This window comes from Mizuhopecten yessoensis, unplaced genomic scaffold (genome assembly GCF_002113885.1).
Source record: "Mizuhopecten yessoensis strain PY_sf001 unplaced genomic scaffold, ASM211388v2 scaffold2307, whole genome shotgun sequence".
NCBI lineage: Eukaryota > Metazoa > Mollusca > Bivalvia > Pectinida > Pectinidae > Mizuhopecten > Mizuhopecten yessoensis.
Genome location: NW_018404481.1, coordinates 172,537 through 192,256, shown reverse-complemented (window position 1 = coordinate 192,256; position 19,720 = coordinate 172,537). Strand labels below are relative to the sequence as shown.

Genomic DNA, 19,720 nt, shown 5'->3' with positions numbered 1-19,720 from the left:
AAATAACTAAATTAAGCATTACTTCTCTATCAAAATGTAAATATAAATAATGAATATTTTAGTAAATATTGTTATGGTCCTTTAACACACATGTTTATTGCTGACAAACTTGCATAAAAACCTACCGGGCTTTATCAAGTTTGTCATCAATAGCAATGTGTGTTATAAGACCATAAAAACATTTGCTAAAGAAATATTCATTACTTAAAGGAATTGTCTATATGGTGTACATTTGCTGTATCGGTTGAACTGATGGTGATCGAGCTGAACGTGTTGCAGGAACCGGTGCACTTCCCGTATAGCTGGTTCATCTCCAATGTTTAATCATGTCAATTTCTTCCCTTTTTTATTCGATTATGCGTGTGTTGAAGCTGTAATATATTTTGTTTTCATTTGTTATAAGATAATGTATACATATTTGCTTTTGAAGAAGTGACTGTATGACTGACTGCATTCAAATTCATCATTTAAACTAAGAGGCATCATATGATACCATTTTTGGGGGGTTCTGTATGAGGACGCCAATACTTTTTTTCATTTTCATTACTTTATCAGACCTCATATAACTCAATGAAACGCCAAGATAACTTGGAATTATCATTTAGACATTCCAATACTGGGCGACTATGGCGCACGACTTTAATTCAATAAAATTGGATAGTGGGCTATTCACATTGGTTTGACACGTGTTCATTCTTAATGAACACTCAGTGAAAATCAACCCATGTGTAGCTTTCCTCGAGTATAAGTTGGATTCTAATTCATCCTTTCGTCCATGAAATTTCAGTTGTTTTTGTATGTACCTTTTTTTTCAAAAGACAATTTATCGAATTGCTTCGCAAAGCCAACAGCTTCATATTTTAATAGTGAAACAACTGACACGCGTATCGTCAAGTGTGTTTTATTCACAATAGCAAGCTCTAATTCCTTTTTATATCCAGTAGAAAACGACAAATTCTTTAAATGTGTCCATCTATACTATGCATATCGAAATGCCTTAAATGTTGATATGTGTGCCTTCATATAATATGTACATGTTCCTAACAAATTAGCCGTATAATAAATGAAACAATTTCGATTTTCAATCGTAAACTTTCCCTTTCCTGATAGCTACATTCCTGTTCTAAACCCACGGGATTTACATGTCGGTTGACTCGGTATATAGGAACTTGCTTTGAATATTGTGGTTTCCACGATACGACTACTGACGGACAATACTACAACGTTTCAATAGATACAGGTTGATCAGAAGACTATGGGCAAGCTTAAGATCGATATTTTTTTAGTATGCTAATCAGTATACCTTGTTTCGCCGTCACTAGCCCGGTTCTCGCTTTGGAGACGTCTTATTACTATTAAGAGCAGGTGACGCTTACCCTTCCGGAACATCTTATCTTAATTGTCTTTGACCTCTCTAAATGGTCTTCGTGCGAGTCATTTCTTTTGTTCATATTTTGGCCTTGTTTTTATCAATTTTAAGTTCGAATTCTGGATTTGTTGACATTTCATAATTTTCCATTTTTCTATGATTTAAGTAGATCAGACATAGTTTTTTGGGAGACACTTAAAATGGTCATCCTAATTCTGAACCACCTTTTTGTTTAATCTTAATTTCTTTTAAGTTGTAAATGTTTAACATACATATATGTATTGTGAAATGGCAGAGAGTCTATATGTATGTTAAACATTTACAACTTAAAAGAAATTATCTATATATGGACTTTTTAACATTTCGACTGTAAACAAAGACAATATTTTATTGCAAAGTTGGAGAAAATAAAATTCATTTCTGAAAATCTGGCTTTTGAGTACGATATGTTGAAAGAGCCCATTTTCTCTGAACTGTTGTCACGTTTATGCACTAAGCTCATTTTAATATTTCAAATGAATATTTTACAACTATTTTGGGGAATTCTTTTAAAAATAAAAAGATGAACACATTTTTTTCCGTCTTTGTCTTTTATTGGAATATGGTATTGTCATCAACATTGAAAGAAACAGCAACAAATTCTGTAAAACTGAATACAATAATGGTAATGAGAAATGATTTGATTTAGAGAACGATTGTTTGTCAATAATGTTTTCTACAGTAGAACCCTTCTAATGTTAATTTTCATGTTTTAAATCTGTGTTAACACAGTAATCAATTTTCATGCAGCAGAATATCAGTTCATTTGTACTAGATGTATGTACAGTTCGCCTGTTTACCCGAAAGAGGATTACAACAACAAAGACATCAAATAAAATCTGTTTAAAGTCGTATAATTATTAATATGGTATCTAATGTTAGTTTCATATCTACACTCACACTTTATATACATTTATTGATAGATTGGGAAATGAGATGGCAAGATCTTAAACTTACGATCACGATGAAAATCATCATGAAGCGTTTTTATGGAAACGTATGTCATAGAAGAAATCTAAAAATAGTATGGTTAACATTACATACATTGAAATTACATGAAATTGAAATACAAGTACAAGACTTATTTTGTCACTGGATATAGCCCAGTAAAGCATTACACCCCTCTACGCATTCGATTTGTATTTGAAAAGACTATTTACAGATAATGTAGAACTAAATATAACATTTCTGCATGTTTGGTTTCAGAATGAGGAAGAGTGTTAGTTACAGGGACTGAGTAATTCAACTCTCTTCATTTTTGTAAAATAATCATTTTTGATAGAAATCAACAGATTGAAGAATATAAGCAATTGAAATCATGAACAAATAATTTTTAATGATTCAGTCTACACAATCTCTCTATGTTGAATGATTCTGATAAGCATGTAGGTAAAAAATATCCCAAGTGATTTATGTACCATGTATATGTTATCCGGTTCATCATTTCAAATGTTTTGTAGAAGATTTAAACAAATGTGATGCTATGATTTGTGATGCTATGATTTCTTTACACTGATAAATATTTGCTATATGATATGAATATGAAATTTGAAAAAATTGTCTCAATATTTGTTTCAAATTATAGCACAGACAAATGGTCTCCACAGGTTACAGTATTGATTTGACTAACGACCAACAATTAAAACTGCTTCATTAACGACACGAAGCATACATAACCACACACCAACATATAACAACGACCAACACGTACTGCCTCCAAGATAAAGTTCAATTTAATTTGCACCAATAGAGTTTAAAATACTTGCCTGTGTGTTGCAAAATCATGATTTCTGCTATGACACATAGCCTGTACGTACGTAACAGTATACAAATAGCGAGCTGTTTCCCAGAACTTCAATGATAGAGACAAATGTATCAGCACAATAGTAATCAACCATTTCCTTCTATTTAACTCATTCACCCCTGAAGTTTCATAATGAAATATTCCAACCTCTGAATTGGAAGAGTTCAAACGTGTCTTCAGGGGTAAATGAGTTAAACAGTATTTAATAAGAAGAAAAAAGAGAGAATTTTTTACCTCAAAAATATGCAATTTAAAAAAACAAAAATGCATTATGTCATTCAGAGAATATCATCAAGAATAAAAGGAACAATATACTGTCAAAGACAATATACTCTACCAGAACATTATTGACTTAAACCGCAATACAAACACAATAAAATATTTGAAAAGCAAACACCTGGGGATCTTATACATTAGCCCAGTTTGTTAAGTTTGGTGTCCATGCAATTCCTTTACTATAGGACAAGCGCTTGACTTCCTTTAAAACTTTGAACTGTAACAAGTGTGTCCTTCTGAAACAGGTTTTACTGCATACTTATATAATAAAAGAACCATTGTCTGTAACATCAGCAAAAAAAAATAAAAAAAATGAATTTCCTTTGAAAATTTGTGTTACATGATTAATAGGTACTATTTTTCAAGAAAAAATTTGAATTTGAGGTTTTACTATTCTGAATACATGTTTCATTTGTATGTAGTACCGAAGGAATCTGATATAAACTTTATAGAAAAAACAAAAATAAAGCTGTTTATTCTATCTATATTAGATAATAAAGAAGAAATATCTTTTTTCATCTTTCTATCTGGATTTACAGACAAAACATCAGATTCCTATTGTAGTACCTAACCACTGCCATAAGAAATAAGATACTGTACCTATATGATGACATATGACGTTAAATACACTGCCTGTTATCAAAAAACACCATGAAAACGGACTCTATTCATGGAAATCTGATGTTTCCTGACTTTTTATAATAAACATGAACAGCATATTTCATTTGTACAAGTTCTAAAACCAGGGTTGCAAAATTATCCCTGGTTCTCTTAAAGAAGGACTTCACAATCTTTTAGAAAGCACAAATCACTATTCCTAGTTTTTTTTTTATATATAAAAAACATCCTGCTTAACTATTTATAAGTGGACTTTGGAATTGCTATAGCATTACTGTGTCCAGCGTCCAGTGTGGTCATCCTCAGGATTTCTCTACTGTGCGTAGTAGTGACTGGTTTTTTCCCCGTATCTATGAACATATCTTTCATGTTCATCAATAAGAGAGAATTTTGTTTCAATAACAAATTCTGATTATTTGTTACAGTCTGAACATCTACAGAATGAGTTTCAATTCTGTTTCTCTGAGTATGCTGAAAAATAGTGTCTATTATAATATCTGTAAGGTAACATTTTCACAACAATCAACAATAATACTTTCCCCATTGTGGTATCAGAATGGTATTTATGGTTCTAAGGAAGAAGATTACAACTCCTTTTTAGAGTAATGTAGGTACCGCCTTTTGGGGATCCATTAACGCTTGTAAGCCGTTTTGTTGCTACAAACTTTCATTTACCTGGTATGTGTAAATTTAAGTCAGTAAGTTATTAGGTAGCACACTGATATCAGTGGTTCCATTTTATTCCTGGAAACCATGAATGTAATACAAAAGTCTTATGTTGTAGAGTTAGAACAAGTATGTATGTAAAATGTATTTCACAGTTTTAAAAAGGTTTTTTTTCTTCTGAAATGTCCTTTTTCAAAGACAAACAAATTATTGTTCACATCTTACAATTACACGAGATTGCTTTGAGTTGTCAAAGCAGAAAAGAACACAGAAACAGAACAAACTTCCTTTCCTCATCAAAGTTGGTAAAATCCATCAGATTCTTTAGTCCTGCACATGTGTTACCTATCCATGGAGATCCCTTTGAGTGGGTTAATCAGCATCCTCAGCAGTTTCCATGGTATCTGCATTATCTTCATCCTCACCTTTGACCTCTGGACTCTTTGACAAAGACCGTGAATTTCTAGGACTACGGCTGACTGATCTGGATTTGTCTTCATTGCGTCCTTCTGGAGATATTGACCTTTCCCTCGAGTGTGACCTTGACCTTTCCTCTCTATTGCGTGAACGTGACCTTTCCTCTCTGGAGTGTGACCTTGACCTTTCCCTTGCAGGACTTCCATTTGCTTCATTTTCTGGACTGTGGGATCGAGACCTGTTACCCTCTGTGGTGTCTGCTTTATCAGGCTCCTCTTCCTGTTTATCATTCTGTTGTTTGTCCTTCGCTCTATCCTCCTTTTTGTCCCGATGTTTATCCTCAGGTGTCCTACTTCTATCCCTCTTCCTTCTCTTTGACTTGGAGTTTGACCTTGACCTGGAAAAGAAAGTTTGTTTCTATAACATCTCAAAACAAGTTATTGATGATAATTTCCAAGTTATAGCTACCGTTCCTGTTTTGAAAGTTTCTTCTCTCAATGCTAAACCTAGTTCTATGCCATGTAACCATTAAGTCTACACCCTTCTTTCTACTCGGCTTATAGGCAATATCATACATGTTCATCTGCCATGTGGTATTGCATGGTTCATACATGTTCATCTGCCATGTGGTATTGCATGGTTTGAAAACTAACTGTCTCACAATAGTTTCCTTTCCTCTACTGCTAGACCTTAACATGTAACTATTAATAAGCCTCCCTTTTCCTACTTTGCCAGTTTCCATATCCACTTCTGGTAGACCTTGCCCTTATATAATATATAACTGTTAAATATGCATCCCTCTTCCTGCTGTGCCAGTTCCTCTACTGCCACCCCTTGCCCTACTGTTAAGCCTACCTTCTCCTGCTTTACCAGTTTATGTTTCCTCTACTGCTACACCTGGCCCTACTGTTGAGCCTATCTGCTCCCACTTTACCGGTTTGTTTCCTCTACTGCCACCCCTTGCCCTACTGTTGAGCCTACCTTCTCCTGCTTTACCCGTTTGTTTCCTCTACCGCCACCCCTTGCCCTACTGTTGAGCCTACCTGCTCCTGCTTTACCGGTTTGATTCCTCTACTGCCACCGTTTGCCCTACTGTTGAGCCTACCTGCTCCTGCTTTACCGGTTTGTTTCCTCTCCTGCCACCCCTTGCCCTACTGTTGAGCCTACCTGTTCCTGCTTTACCGGTTGGTTTCCTCTACTGCCACCCCTGGCCCTACTGTTGAGCCTACCTTCTCCTGCTTTACCCGTTTGTTTCCTCTACCGCCACCCCTGGCCCTACTGTTGAGCCTACCTGCTCCTGCTTTGCCGGTTTGTTTCCTCTACTGCCACCCCTTGCTCTGCTGTTGAGCCTACCTGCTCCTGCTTTACCGGTTTATTTCCTCTACTGCCACCCCTTGCCCTACTGTGAAGCCTCCCTCCTCCTGCTTTACCGGTTTGTTTCCTCTACTGCCGCCCCTTGCCCTCCTGTTGAGCCTACCTGCTCCTGCTTTACCCGTTTGTTTCCTCTACTGCGACCCCTTGCCCTACTGTTGAGCCAACCTGCTCCTGCTTTACCCGTTTGTTTCCTCTACTGCTACCCCTTGCCCTACTGTTGAGCCAACCTGCTCCTGCTTTACCGGCTTGTTTCCTCTACTGCCACCCCTTGCCATACTGTTGAGCCTACCTGCTCCCGCTTTACCGGTTGGTTTCCTCTACTGCCACCCCTTGCCCTACTGTGAAGCCTACCTCCTCCTGCTTTACCAGTTTCTGTTTCCTCTACAGCCAACCCAGGCCCTACTGTTAAGCCTACCTGCTCCTGGTTTACCTGTTTCTGTTTCCTCTAGAGCCAACCCTGGCCCTACTGTTAAGCCTACCTGCTCCTGCTTTACCTGTTTCTATTTCCTCTACAGCCAACCCTGGCCCTACTGTGAAGCCTACCTCCTCCGGGTTTACCAGTTTCTGTTTCCTCTACAGCCAACCCTTGCCCTACTGTGAAGCCTACCTCCTCCTGCTTTACCAGTTTCTGTTTCCTCTACAGCCAACCCTGGCCCTACTGTTAAGCCTACCTGCTCCTGCTGTGTTTGCTCCTCTTCTTGCTCCTACTCCTAGACCTGTGCTTACTCCTTGACCTCCGCCGACTGCCACTCCTGCTCTTTCGTCTACTATGACTTCTGCTCTTCCTTGAGCGACGCGACCTGTCTCTTGACCTTGATCGCGACTTTGATTTACTCCGTCGTCTAACAGGGCGTTCTCTGAAAATATTGTACAAACAGGTCAATTCCCAAACACATGACATTTGTTTTTAGTTTCTTAGATATAGCCGGTGACTTGTCAGGAAAAAACTACAAAATATACAATTATGCAATACTAGGGCAACATATTTTTGAAATGAAATGATGAAAAATGTATAAACACAAAAAGTTTGCAAAAAGGAAAATTTGAAATAATACTGAGTGTGTCTCTGAGTAATATAACTTCTGTGGCAAAAAATAAAATGTGTAGTCAATGTGTAGTCAAAAAACAAACCAAAAAGATATTCAACAATAGCAGGTACACCACATATCAAAACGTCTGGATATAAAGCCCACTTTTTTTTAAAAAGCCTCCACCATTTTTTTTGACAGGTATAAGCAAATTTATTTCTGAAGTCATGAATGATCCCATATCAAAAGCAAGTGATAACAATGGTGCTGAAAGGATATCAGACAAAATTGCGGTAGAATCTAATTTGTCTGATTAAGAACAAAAAAAAAGAATTTAATTTAAAAAAAAGCAAAATCAAACACAAATTCTATAAATACATAACTTTTCATTGAAGTGAAATTTCTCTTGACAAGTCTTTAAATTGAAAACTGCTTGATGACAAAATGAAGGGTTCTGATTACATAGAAAAATCATGCTGAACTCTTATAGTTAAATAATGGCTACACACAACCTTATAGAGGGGACGGTGACATCAACAAAATCTACAAAATAAGAAAACTTTTGAACAAGAATGTTCATCCAATTATTCTGAAACTTATCAAACTGGCAATTTACAGGTAAATGTTTTGGAGACTGAAAATAAAACCATGATATTAAACATTTATTTCAATTCCATCTATAAGTGATGTAATTCCAAAAAAACCCGAGATCAAAGTTACAAACTCTGTACAGAAGTCCTATCTCTGAAGAAATGTTTTAAAAATGGAAAAATATATAAAGAATGATACATATAATACAGATTAAAAAGCAGACCCTTTAACTGATAGGACAAACTGGCCACTTAAGGTAAGTGAGAGGCTTTGGTGTAATTTGTCAGGTGTGATGTTTGACGACACTCCTTGATACATACCTGTCAACACGACTTGTTAGTGCCCTAGTCAAGCACTACCACATGTATCTATATCTTTACATAACAGCCTTTTGGTTCCCCCACCATCAGGCAACCAATCACAGGGCTCCACCATACAACCAATCACAGGGCTCCACCAATACGGAGACAACCAATCACAACCCAGGGTTCATTATTCAATTTTTATCCTTCACCATACGACCTCATCACACCTTGTGAGCACTCGATCTCATTCAATTTACCATGACTGTGTGAAAAGCGTTTAAATTAGTCAGGAAGATGGCTTCCCGTTGTTTAATACAAAACAAACATAGGTAATATGTCTACACAAGCAGTATAAGATGGTCTATATATTAAAATGTAGGTCTGTCTACTGAACACAAGGTAGGTGTATTTGTTTTATACAAGATACTTGGTCTAATCGTAAATACACTACAACGCAATCCATAAAATGGAAATAAATGTTTCTCCATACAAGCTCCTTAAGAGAACTTATGTTCACTGTGCAAAATTAGTTTAAAGGCACCTCCGTTGGTTTATTTATGGTGCAGGAATAGACGTTGGTTTACCACTTCTTTAAAAACGCTTCACTATTGTGTATACCTGGTAAAAAAAGACTTTAAAACATTCACCCCTGAAATTTCAATATGGACTATTCCACCCTTTGAACTAGAATAGTTCAAATGTGTCTTCAGGGGTGAATGAGTTAAGTTACACTGTACTTTGTATTGTATACTAGGTACAATTACCATACAATAATACATTAAATTTGAAAATATTACTTCATCATTTCAGTCCAAAGTAATTGTTGAGATCTATGGAAAAGACGCAGAGATCTATGGAAAGGACGCAAAATCCATGAGCATGCATGCGCACTAGTCTGTAAGTCTGGTATTGAAATTTGTATTCATGAGTAGAACACTGAAATAAATCTGTTTTGTACAGGAATCGGTTTTTAATTGTCTTCTTATGTATAAATAATTTCAATCCATACACAACAGACTGAAGCGAACATTTCTGTTCAGATAAAGTGCAAACAAACGGGAAAAAAGTTAAAACAACAGTTATGTTCAAAATAAAAGGGGAAAAAAAACTACATATGTAATTATTAAACATATCCGTGGATCTGCATTCATCACACATTCATAAAATATGTTTACAAGAAGGTATTGATATTCAATAGTGTATCCCCTGGCTTCCAGTTTTTTGTTGGACATTATAGGTGGATACATGCCCGACATGTCTAAACTCTAGTAACGAGGAAGTGCATTTTGAAGCTTAACCCTTTCACCACTGTAGACCACAATGGACTCATCCATAGCAATGCATGATAGAGTCTACTAAAGTTACATAGGGGTGAAAGGGTTCGAGTTCAACTGAATCAAAGGAACAAAAACATATTGGGCTGAAACTATACTATATAGCTAGTAGCAGTTAACTTTACAGATTTTTACCTGAATAGCAATACCAACAAGTTTTCTGGGTGGAAGTCCCAGTTGGAGAATGAGATAAAATGTCTCAAGGGAGGGAACTCAAGGCTATTTCGCAGAAATAGATTTTTCTGTTTTACATTTGACCTTTTGAACTGAAAAGCAGTTTCGAGCAGGTGCTTTGATAAGGAAGCTCTGTATGAAGTTTGAATTTGATTGAATCTAGAGAATCCAAGTTTTGTTTGGAAACATCAAGATGGATCAGCAATTTCAGGGCTTAAAAAGCAAGTATAAAGCACTTCTCCAAGTAACGGGGGGTGGGCTTATTACTGGACGTGGCTTATCGATGATAACTTATAACATATATATGACTGTGTAGCTCATATTTATTTAAATGAACTGATCGAGAGCCATTGGCTTCTGTATTTAACATGTTATCATGTGCTGTTACTAAATTCACAGAAATGAACAGCTATCACACACTTTGCATGGAAAGGGTCGTAGTGTGCCATATATGGTATTTCACACTTGTACTTCGCTCTCAAAACCATAGTATCATGCACACGATAACAGATGGGAGCATGCGAATTCAGCAATTTTCTTAAAAATGCAATTGTATCAGGCTGTACAACAAACATGACTTTCATTTTACTACCAAACAGATGTGAATTTAGGTAAATGTAAAAGCATGTACGTCTGCAATATTTAGTTCAGCTAATTGATGTACATCAAGCCATGATCACACACATCTGACCTTCAAACAAAGCTTCAGCTGTTTGGCGAAACTTTATATGTGATAATCTATGCCCGCTTATATTACCATAGGTAAACATTCAAGAGCAGGTAAACAAGGGGTAAATAAATAAGGCCTGTTTCTTTTATCTGAACTAAACAAGAAGTTAAACAATTTTGTTTACTCGTGATCATGGTGGACAGGTCATATTTCTGATTGAGCCAAAAAATCAAAATTACAATACATGTACTTGGTAAGGGGAATGACAGGAATGTTTTGAACATTTGGTCAAAATTGACCTGGTGGATTGATAATTAATCAGTAAATCCTGTCTCAGCTAATTAGAGGACATTTTGTTCAGGACCAGGAGAGAATAACTTTGATCAAGTTTGGCTACCATTGGCCTCATGAAAGTTGAAAAGAAGTCAAGAATTTCTTGGCCATAATCTTTGATAGTGATTTTGTCCAAAAAATAACCATACACTTGGTCAGGACTCAAGAGATGACCATCTGTATGTATACATCTTTTCACTTTTTAAAAATAAAATAAAAATTAAATAAGAAGTAGAAAAGGGGGGACATTCATTTACATTTTAATTCCCTTGACCCAAGGATGATCTGCCAAATTCAGTCGAATCCATTTCAGCTGTTCTTGGCTAGTTCAAAAAAACTTGACGGCAGATGGAGCGACGAACAGACGAAGCGTCACCACATCAGCTTACTTAGCCCTTTGGGCCAGTTTAGCTAAAAATTAGCATTCTTTCTCAAACGAGTGGCCTCATTTTCCTCTCTCAAATAGCTTTTTTTTGATGCTACAGACGTGAATGTGATGGCTAATGGTTGTGTGGTCTCAAATTCACTATATCTACCAGAAATTAATCCAAGCTTGCATTGCTTCACCTGAACCTACATGTATATGTGTGACAGTCTGCAAACACTTTTAATCTTTAATAATCTAGTGGATACTATTTGAGAACTACTTTCGTAATAGTTCTGGGTATTTAATGTTAGACTTTTTTTATCGACATCGACAATATATCAGAATCAACAGGTTCGACTGACAATATGAATATATGCTATACAATTTTATAGCATGACCTCTCAGATACAAAACTAAAAGTGTTGTTATAGTGATACATAACACAGACTACATCTACATTATTAGTTCACAGCAGTACAACAAAGGGAGACTATCTACAGGGATGTAAAACTCCACTTGCGTAATGCCTAGAACAACCATGTCAAAGGTCTTCAAAAGTACAAAATTTGGACACACTTGCCAAGTTGCCCTTGGAAAAAGCAGTTTACATTAAAAACATTATCTAGGAAGTGGATTTCTGAGGCATATTTGTCTTGGGCATTTATTTCAGAAATCAGTTTTACATCCCTGATCTGATTAAATACCCTCTTCAAAGACTCTATGATATGGTTCACTGCCAAGGAAAATTAATCACAACCTACCAACATGTTTATATGAAAAAGTTTGGAAAAAGAAAAAATTCAGAAAAAAATATGTTAGGACAAAAACATAACATTTAGGATTTTTCAAAGAACATTCCGGAAAAAAATATTTAATCCATAGAAACAGTTCATTAAAAATCCTATATAATTTACGGTCTACAGTGTTGAAAGGGTTAAAGTGCAATAGGGACTATGAAATACATTTGAGCACGAACATGTGTCAGCTTGAAATGGTAACACTTTTGCTAGATCTCAATTATTGCTTTGAACTAACAGATTCCACTCGTTAGAAGATGCTACAGCTTAAAAAGAAAAAGCTGATAACATAGAAGTAAGGGAGGTAATCCAAATGTGTCACTTCTACCTAGGTATGAATATGTGCAGTACAACGACAGCTCCAAATTAGTGCTACGAGGCCAAAAAAAATTGTTTGTTTCCTGTTACTTATCTGAAATATAAGGGTAGGTAGGTAGGTAATAATTTTTTTTTTTTTTTTTTTTATAATATTTATACAGGGGAAAAATCTGACTTGAACAGTGTTTCCTTTAAAAACTGCCAACTTTTATTTTAGGGTAGGCACAACAATTAGGGTAGGTAGATATATGTATAGGGTAACTGGAAACAAACAACTTTTTTATTTGGCCTTAATAATAGGATTAATTAAACGAATAGTGACTAAACAAAACAATCGTGTCAAAACTAGTTAGTAAATTCCTTCCACATTGTCATCCCAGACGATGCGATGCATTCCGTCATGACCACCCAGGGTCAAGGGTCAAATGAAATTGATGGCTCATCATGATCAAGGCATAACCAGACTGTTATCTAACCTGATCGCTACATATAAGCATTATTCTGATTCACACAGATACACGTGAAAATGAACAAAATTAAAACTAGCTTAACATGCCAGGGAATGAATCGCATGCAGATGATGTCAAAGACACATACATGTACACTCATCCTTAAAATGCTAATGGTTACCCTCACTGCAATCTTGGGATATGTGGCAATATGTCATGACAAAATCTAAGGCACATGGTATAAAGCATTTTGATTTGTTTCAGGTAAAAAAAATGACCACCAGGCTGATACTAGCTGTCCTTTGAAGAGAACAGAGGGGCAACACACAACCCCAAAAGACGACCAATTTTACTCTTATGCTGCTGCATGATTTTTGTTGATGCACATCAAAAGATCAAACTTGCAGCTACTTCATCCACAAAATGTCGCTTTCGATTTCGTGATGACATACTCCAGAAAACATAAGTGAGGCGCTGTTTATCATATACTGTAATTATATATAAGGAACCATTACATCTGAACAACACACACATGGAGAGTTTCTAGCCCATTGTGTTATTGACATCTTGCAGCAGCAACATCCGTGTATAAAACTTGAAACCAGATTTCTTAACATATTGAACAAAAACATTGCAGTATATCCCCGTTGTACATCGTTGAGATGCTGTGAAAGAAAAGGACTAAGGTCATCGATCAATCAACTCCACCTGACATTCACTGTAACAAATTAATGTTCACAAGGCAAGACGACTTGTCAGTTATAATTGATTACACAGTGACTGTGGTACTGTTAATTGATAAAAAGCTTCTCTCCTGGTACACAAGCTGTCTGACTACAGGCGATCAATTGTTGTCTTTAGCCTAACACCTGCAAACAACCACATATATCTGCCAACATTCCATATTTTGGGGGAAGACTTCCAATTCTGGACCCTTATATTAATTGAACATTTTCAGCCAGTAAATTCCTAAATTCTAGAATTTTAAATACCTAATAACCACATCTGAAAGAACAGCTCAAAAGATGCCATGTGCAAGCATATTTTTTTCCTTGGGGGGTGGGGTGGGTGGGGGGGTATATACACACATTTTGCTAAAGTTTTAATTTTGAGCATGCGGTATCTCCCCAAAGAAAGTTTCAAATGGTTTGCAAGTATATATGCAACCAAAAACGTAATTCAACTGGCAAATAAAGAGTGAATTCTCCGTATTTAAAAAAGATGTCTTGAAGCTTTGTTTACAGCATGTGATCTAGAATCTATATGAGTACTATAAGTATGTACCAAACTCCATGATAGAGTGTGTGGGAGAATTGTTGTCAGGAACTGTTAGTAAATGTGTTCCAGTGTCCCAGATAAGATTTTGATAGTAAGAGTACATTCTGTATTCTATTCCTTCTGTTCAATTTTGTACAAAAAAATGTACACGATTTGTTACAAATGTGAAAAATTTCAATATTTTTACCACAAATCTTCAGCTGTTCTTATTTTTTTCCCATATGTTGGTGTCAGAATGAATTCCTGTAAAAGATTGTACCAGTGCTGGTATATCATATGTATAAGATAAAACAAAAACAACAGTATCACAGGGGCAGAACAATACACACCCTTCCAATTAATATTCCATGCATACATTTTGTTCAATTTCCAACTAGGCCTTTGTCTTGGTATGATATGAAAATTGGCACAGAGTTTCGCTCATATTCAAACTTAACTTAAGTCTTTGTATATTCCGTCTTTGCGTATTGCAGAGTTATTTTCTCTTGGGAGCAGGTATTGATTGTTACGGCATTGGTCTGTGTGAGAAAACTACGTCGTTTTCTCAAAAATTGATGACGTTTCTCTCACAAACAAGTGACGTAACAATCAATACCTGCTCCCAAGAGAAGATAACTCTGCAATACGCAAAGACGGAATACTATACATGCTTAAAGCAAGATTCATCAAAATCGAATAATATTCAAGCAAGCTTATATTGCGGAAACCAAAGTGTGGACAGACAGACTGAAGGACAAACACTGACAGACAGATGCTCTACTCCATGCCCTTATATTCAAGGTATGTAGAAAATGATGTCAATATCTGTGGCATCTTTCCTCAACAGAAAGACTAGCAGTCGCATCATCACTGCCAGTGAAGGGTCAGGTGTCTTAAAGACACCTATTAGGGATGTGTCATAAAAGCATATTTCAAAGGGCAGTCCTCAGATGGACACCACCCAGATAAGAGGAAAGTGACCAGCATAAGACAACACGTCCCAGGAGGGAAACAGCAGACTTTGAGAAAAATAGTAAAGTCAAAACAGAAGAAATTTCTCCTATCTAGCTATCATGTCTCTCAAGGCACCAATTTAAAGATGATAAGTGATCAGACTAACACAAGAGTATAGTCTAGATATTTCCTATGTGGGGTGTCTATACATTGAATTAATAATTTCTATGCGCTTTTCAAAAAGTAAAATTTAAGCAAACACAGCTTATCTGGGAATTTTGCATAGCTGATTAGACCAACTAGATCACTGTAAACATAGGAGATCATTACACGTGGAAGTAAATACATATATGTGATTCGCCATCAGATTTCTAACATTTAGTTTTCTACAACTGGAGTTTGTATCTCACCTGATGGTGTGGATAAAGCTGTTGCGTTTTGATACACATCTTTATGCAAAACTAGATGTCGGCTTTGGAAGTTATGCATTACACTGTTGATGAGATGGCTTTCAGCGAAAATTCACAGCATTCTTAATATACCGTATTTACCCAGCTGCAATAATATAAACCAAGGGGACCAACACCAACACATATTCTCCAACTTAATTTGGGGCGAGGGGGGGGGGGGGGGGGTATTATTAACTTTTTCACCCCTGAAGACACATTTGAACCCTTCCAATTCAAACATTGGAATGGCTTATAATGAAATTTCAGGGGTGAATGAGTTGATGCCTTATGGACCATAAAAAGCGTTTGTTGACATTAATACTGAACTGGAAAAAATATGGATGGGCTTATTACCAGGAACGGTCTTATTGCAGGATAAACAAGGCACATATACATATTGCTGAAAATCCATCAACCAAAAATAATAGCTCAAGTGTTCAAAATCTCATTCAAGATTTTTTAAGTACCAAAAATTTGTTAATCATTGACTTAAATGTATTATGATGGCACGCACATTGACAAGGTTTTGTGAAAAGACATCCATAACCATTTTAGACCTATTGTATAGAACCTGGAAGGATACAGAAGGACAGGGAACACAAATGTTAATATTGTTAGTACATATGCAGAAACCTGAGAGTATCATGCTACAGGAAAATAGCAATTGATGTCTATTTTTCAAACTTTAACCCATGTATAAATGCCGCAAAGCATCTATACAAAAAGTATTCAATGAGTTTTATTTTCGACAGCTGGCTATCAGTGAATTCAATTAACTGCGATTCTTTCTCGAGGCTTTCACAGGAATTAAACACCTTGTGTGTCAGTCCTGTGAATTCTAATCCCTGAAGAGAGTTGTATGGAACGGTTAAATACGAACAAAGAAGACGAGTTGTATCAATATCTATAGGTTTGGCTGATTCTGTTCAACCCTTTCACCCCTATGTAACTTTAGTAGACTCTACCATGCATTGATCAGGATGAGTCCATTATGGTCTACAGTGATGAACGGGTTAACATCCTTCACTATACTTCGATACCTGCTTAAAATGTTTGTCATGTCAGACACACCCCGAGTTAGGCAAGTGTGTCTGCATGCGTTTTTTTACCTGCTGTTGTTACGTCGCCGTTGTCTCCATATTTCTATACAATCTCGTGAGAAGTGGCCCTTCTCTCCGCATGTGTAACACCTCAAATTTGGGTCAAAGCCACGGCTTCGTCTGCCACGGGTTCGCGGACGTGCAAACGAACAGCGTACCCGTCCTCCAGACATTGTTCTACAATAATGTAAATACCCAGAAAACTTTTAAACAAACCAAATTGTATATATATGTTTTTCTTATTAAAATGATGGAGGCTAAAGTATGTTTTTCTTATTAAAATAATGCAGTCTAAACTTTTTTCAGGTTAAGGAAGTTATTGAGTATTATATCAAGCCAGCGCTAGTCTTTCGTTTTCCTATTTTATTTATAAAAACATATCCCTTGAATTTAATTTCTAGATCTTCCTTAAATGTTCAAAAATATTTCAAATTATGCCATTTTACAATAGTTTTTCTTCTCCATATTCTCAATGGTAATGTTCTACTCCGTAGTTTTTTTTATCTTCGTTAAAAAAAAAAAACTTTTTAAAGCAGGGCTTATTCTAGTATTAGGGTAAGCTAAAGACCATTGAATGCAACTTACTTGCCGTCCATTTCCCGTATGGCTCTTTCTGCATCCTCCTTGTACCTGTAAACTATAAATGCAAAACAGGGAGGATTTCTGGCCACCCATACCTCCATGATAGGACCGAACTTATCAAAACTTCGTTCTATTTCCCGTTTGGACGGCTCAATGCCCAGGTCTGATACATGGACACGGAAGCCGTCCTCAGGAGACGGGCTGCGACTGTCATAACTATTACTCCTGCTCCTTCGGCCACGGCCGTAACTTCTGCTGCGGGATCTTGACCTTCCCATGGTGGATGCAAACTCTGAAAAAAACCCACATGACTTCGCTGTAAAGTATGAAATTTAAATACACAAGAAAGCAGACGACTTTTGACCATTAAAGAGCTCCTTATTTGCCAGGTGGTCAGTTTTATAGTGTAAAGCACTGGGAGTTCCCAGGAACCAAGACTCCCCTAAGTAAATGTGATTAATAATAATATGAACCAATTTCACCAGCCTATATTATGAAGGACAACATGTCTAGTTATTAAATATTAAGTAATGAAAATGTAACTCTATTATAGTCATCAGGAAAGTTTTTACGTGAAAATTCACCTCGACTGAATGATCAAATCCGTTATGATCTGTGTAATGCGGTTATGTTCGCAGTCCCCTAATATCCCTATATACCAACCAATTTTCATCAAAATCGAACTAAGTTTGAAGAAAATCGGTTAACATTTGTTGTAGTTATTGCACAGAAACAAAACCAAGCAGATAATTAAGTTTTTGGTTATTCAAGGGGCCATAACTCTAACAAATGGGGTCTGCTGAAAGTGGTCACCGAACTTGCCTGAGCACTTAAGGCATTTAAGCCTGTGACCAAGTTTGAAGAAAATCGGTTAACATTTGTTGTAGTTATTGCACGGAGACGAGGCGCTGCAGATAATTACATTTTTTGTTATTCAAAGAGTCATAACTCCACCAAATGGGGTCTGCTGAAAGTGGTCACCGTACTTGGCCGAGCCCTTAAGGCATTTAACCCTGTGACCAAGTTTGAAGAAAATCGGATAATATTTGTTGTAGTTATATTGCACGGAAACAAAGTGTGACAGACAGACAAATCTGAATTAATATCCCCCGTTTCGGTGAAAGCGGGGGGATATTAAAATTAACCTTGCACACAGTAACTAATCTTGTACATAGATATCTGATGGCCATATTATTAGTAGTTCTAGTGTAGCCAAACTGGACTGGGTCGATCGTCAGCGACCTGATCAACTGGTAGGGCATCCGTCTTAAGATTTCCCTCCAAGGGTCCCAGATTCGAACCCTGGGCAAGCATTTCTCTTTCTCCTGTTGAAAAATTGGCAAGCTTGCCAACCCTTGTTTCAAGCACTGGCTGAATGCTAATAGCAAGGGGATATCTGAATCTGAGTTGTAAATAGTGTTGTCTTTGGGGCGAAGACTTGAAAAAGGAGGGGGGAATGCATATGTAGCGGAACTGGATGAGGTCGATTGTTGGCGTTCAGATAGCTCATTTGGTAGAGCGTCCATCTAGAGTTCAGAGGGTCTTAAGTTTGAACCCTGGTCTGGCTGCTGCATTTCTCTATCCCCTGTTACGATAGTGCCCTTGCTCATGTTCGGTATCTTTTTTTTAATGTTACATAATCCAAAAATACAAGAAAATATTAACATAAGTGCACACCAATTCTATATTAACGTGCAGATCCTGTAGTGCTGACTATCTCCGCCACATCAATTTGTTTTAAAATTAGCCAGGACACAGGGCAAGTACATTTTTGTTGGCAATTTAGAACGCTTTTTAATCGAAATCGTAATATTACAACGAAAAATTTAGCTATCTATTTTGGGGGGGGGGGGGGTCAAATTTCCAGGGGGGTCCCATGTGGAGGAAAATTGAGGAAAATTGTGAAAATACATAATTTTTAAAGAAAATTATCAGGGTGGGGGTTTCCTGAAGCCCAAAAAGAACCTCTGGATCCGCCACTGGACAGAGTAAAAGTTTCTCTTTCATCTGGTTAAGGTTTTTTTTTTAAAAATCCTTCCGTATTAATTTTCCAAATAGAACGTTAGGCCTATTTCTTAGGTGCGCAAGATTATCAGCCACCACGCATTGTACCGAGAAATGTGGTAGGCTTCACAAGACTTGTATGCGATCTGTAAGGAAATAGGGAGTCATATTTCCTATTGCATAGATTGTTGTATGGCGCTAACATGGTAATTAAAGGTTGCAACTTAACGCATAAAGGTGCTATGTACTAATAATTGAACAGATAGAGGAGTTTTACAAATGTTACCTGCCACCTCTCGTTGTGGAAAATCGATATCACTTGCAACGCTTTAATCTATGCTGAAGTGACACGTTCTGAAATAAACGTTAGTCGGACGTTGACCAGATACCGAAACAACGAGACTTGTTACATTAAAATATATTTACAAAGAATACTTGAAAATAT

At 36.6% G+C, this 19,720-nt stretch overlaps 1 protein-coding gene across 1 annotated transcript; it reads right to left on the bottom strand.

The window, feature by feature from the left end:
- Nucleotides 1–93: 93 nt before the first annotated feature.
- Nucleotides 94–19,640, bottom strand: LOC110445460 (serine/arginine-rich splicing factor 7-like). The gene is made up of 5 exons (XM_021490111.1): nucleotides 19,562–19,640; nucleotides 17,275–17,563; nucleotides 16,699–16,866; nucleotides 7,235–7,420; nucleotides 94–5,586 (listed from the first exon to the last, which is right to left on the bottom strand). Exons 2-5 carry the CDS (start codon nucleotides 17,547–17,549, stop codon nucleotides 5,145–5,147), a joined length of 1,071 nt encoding a protein of 356 aa, XP_021345786.1. The 5' UTR covers nucleotides 17,550–17,563; nucleotides 19,562–19,640; the 3' UTR covers nucleotides 94–5,144.
- Nucleotides 19,641–19,720: the final 80 nt, after the last annotated feature.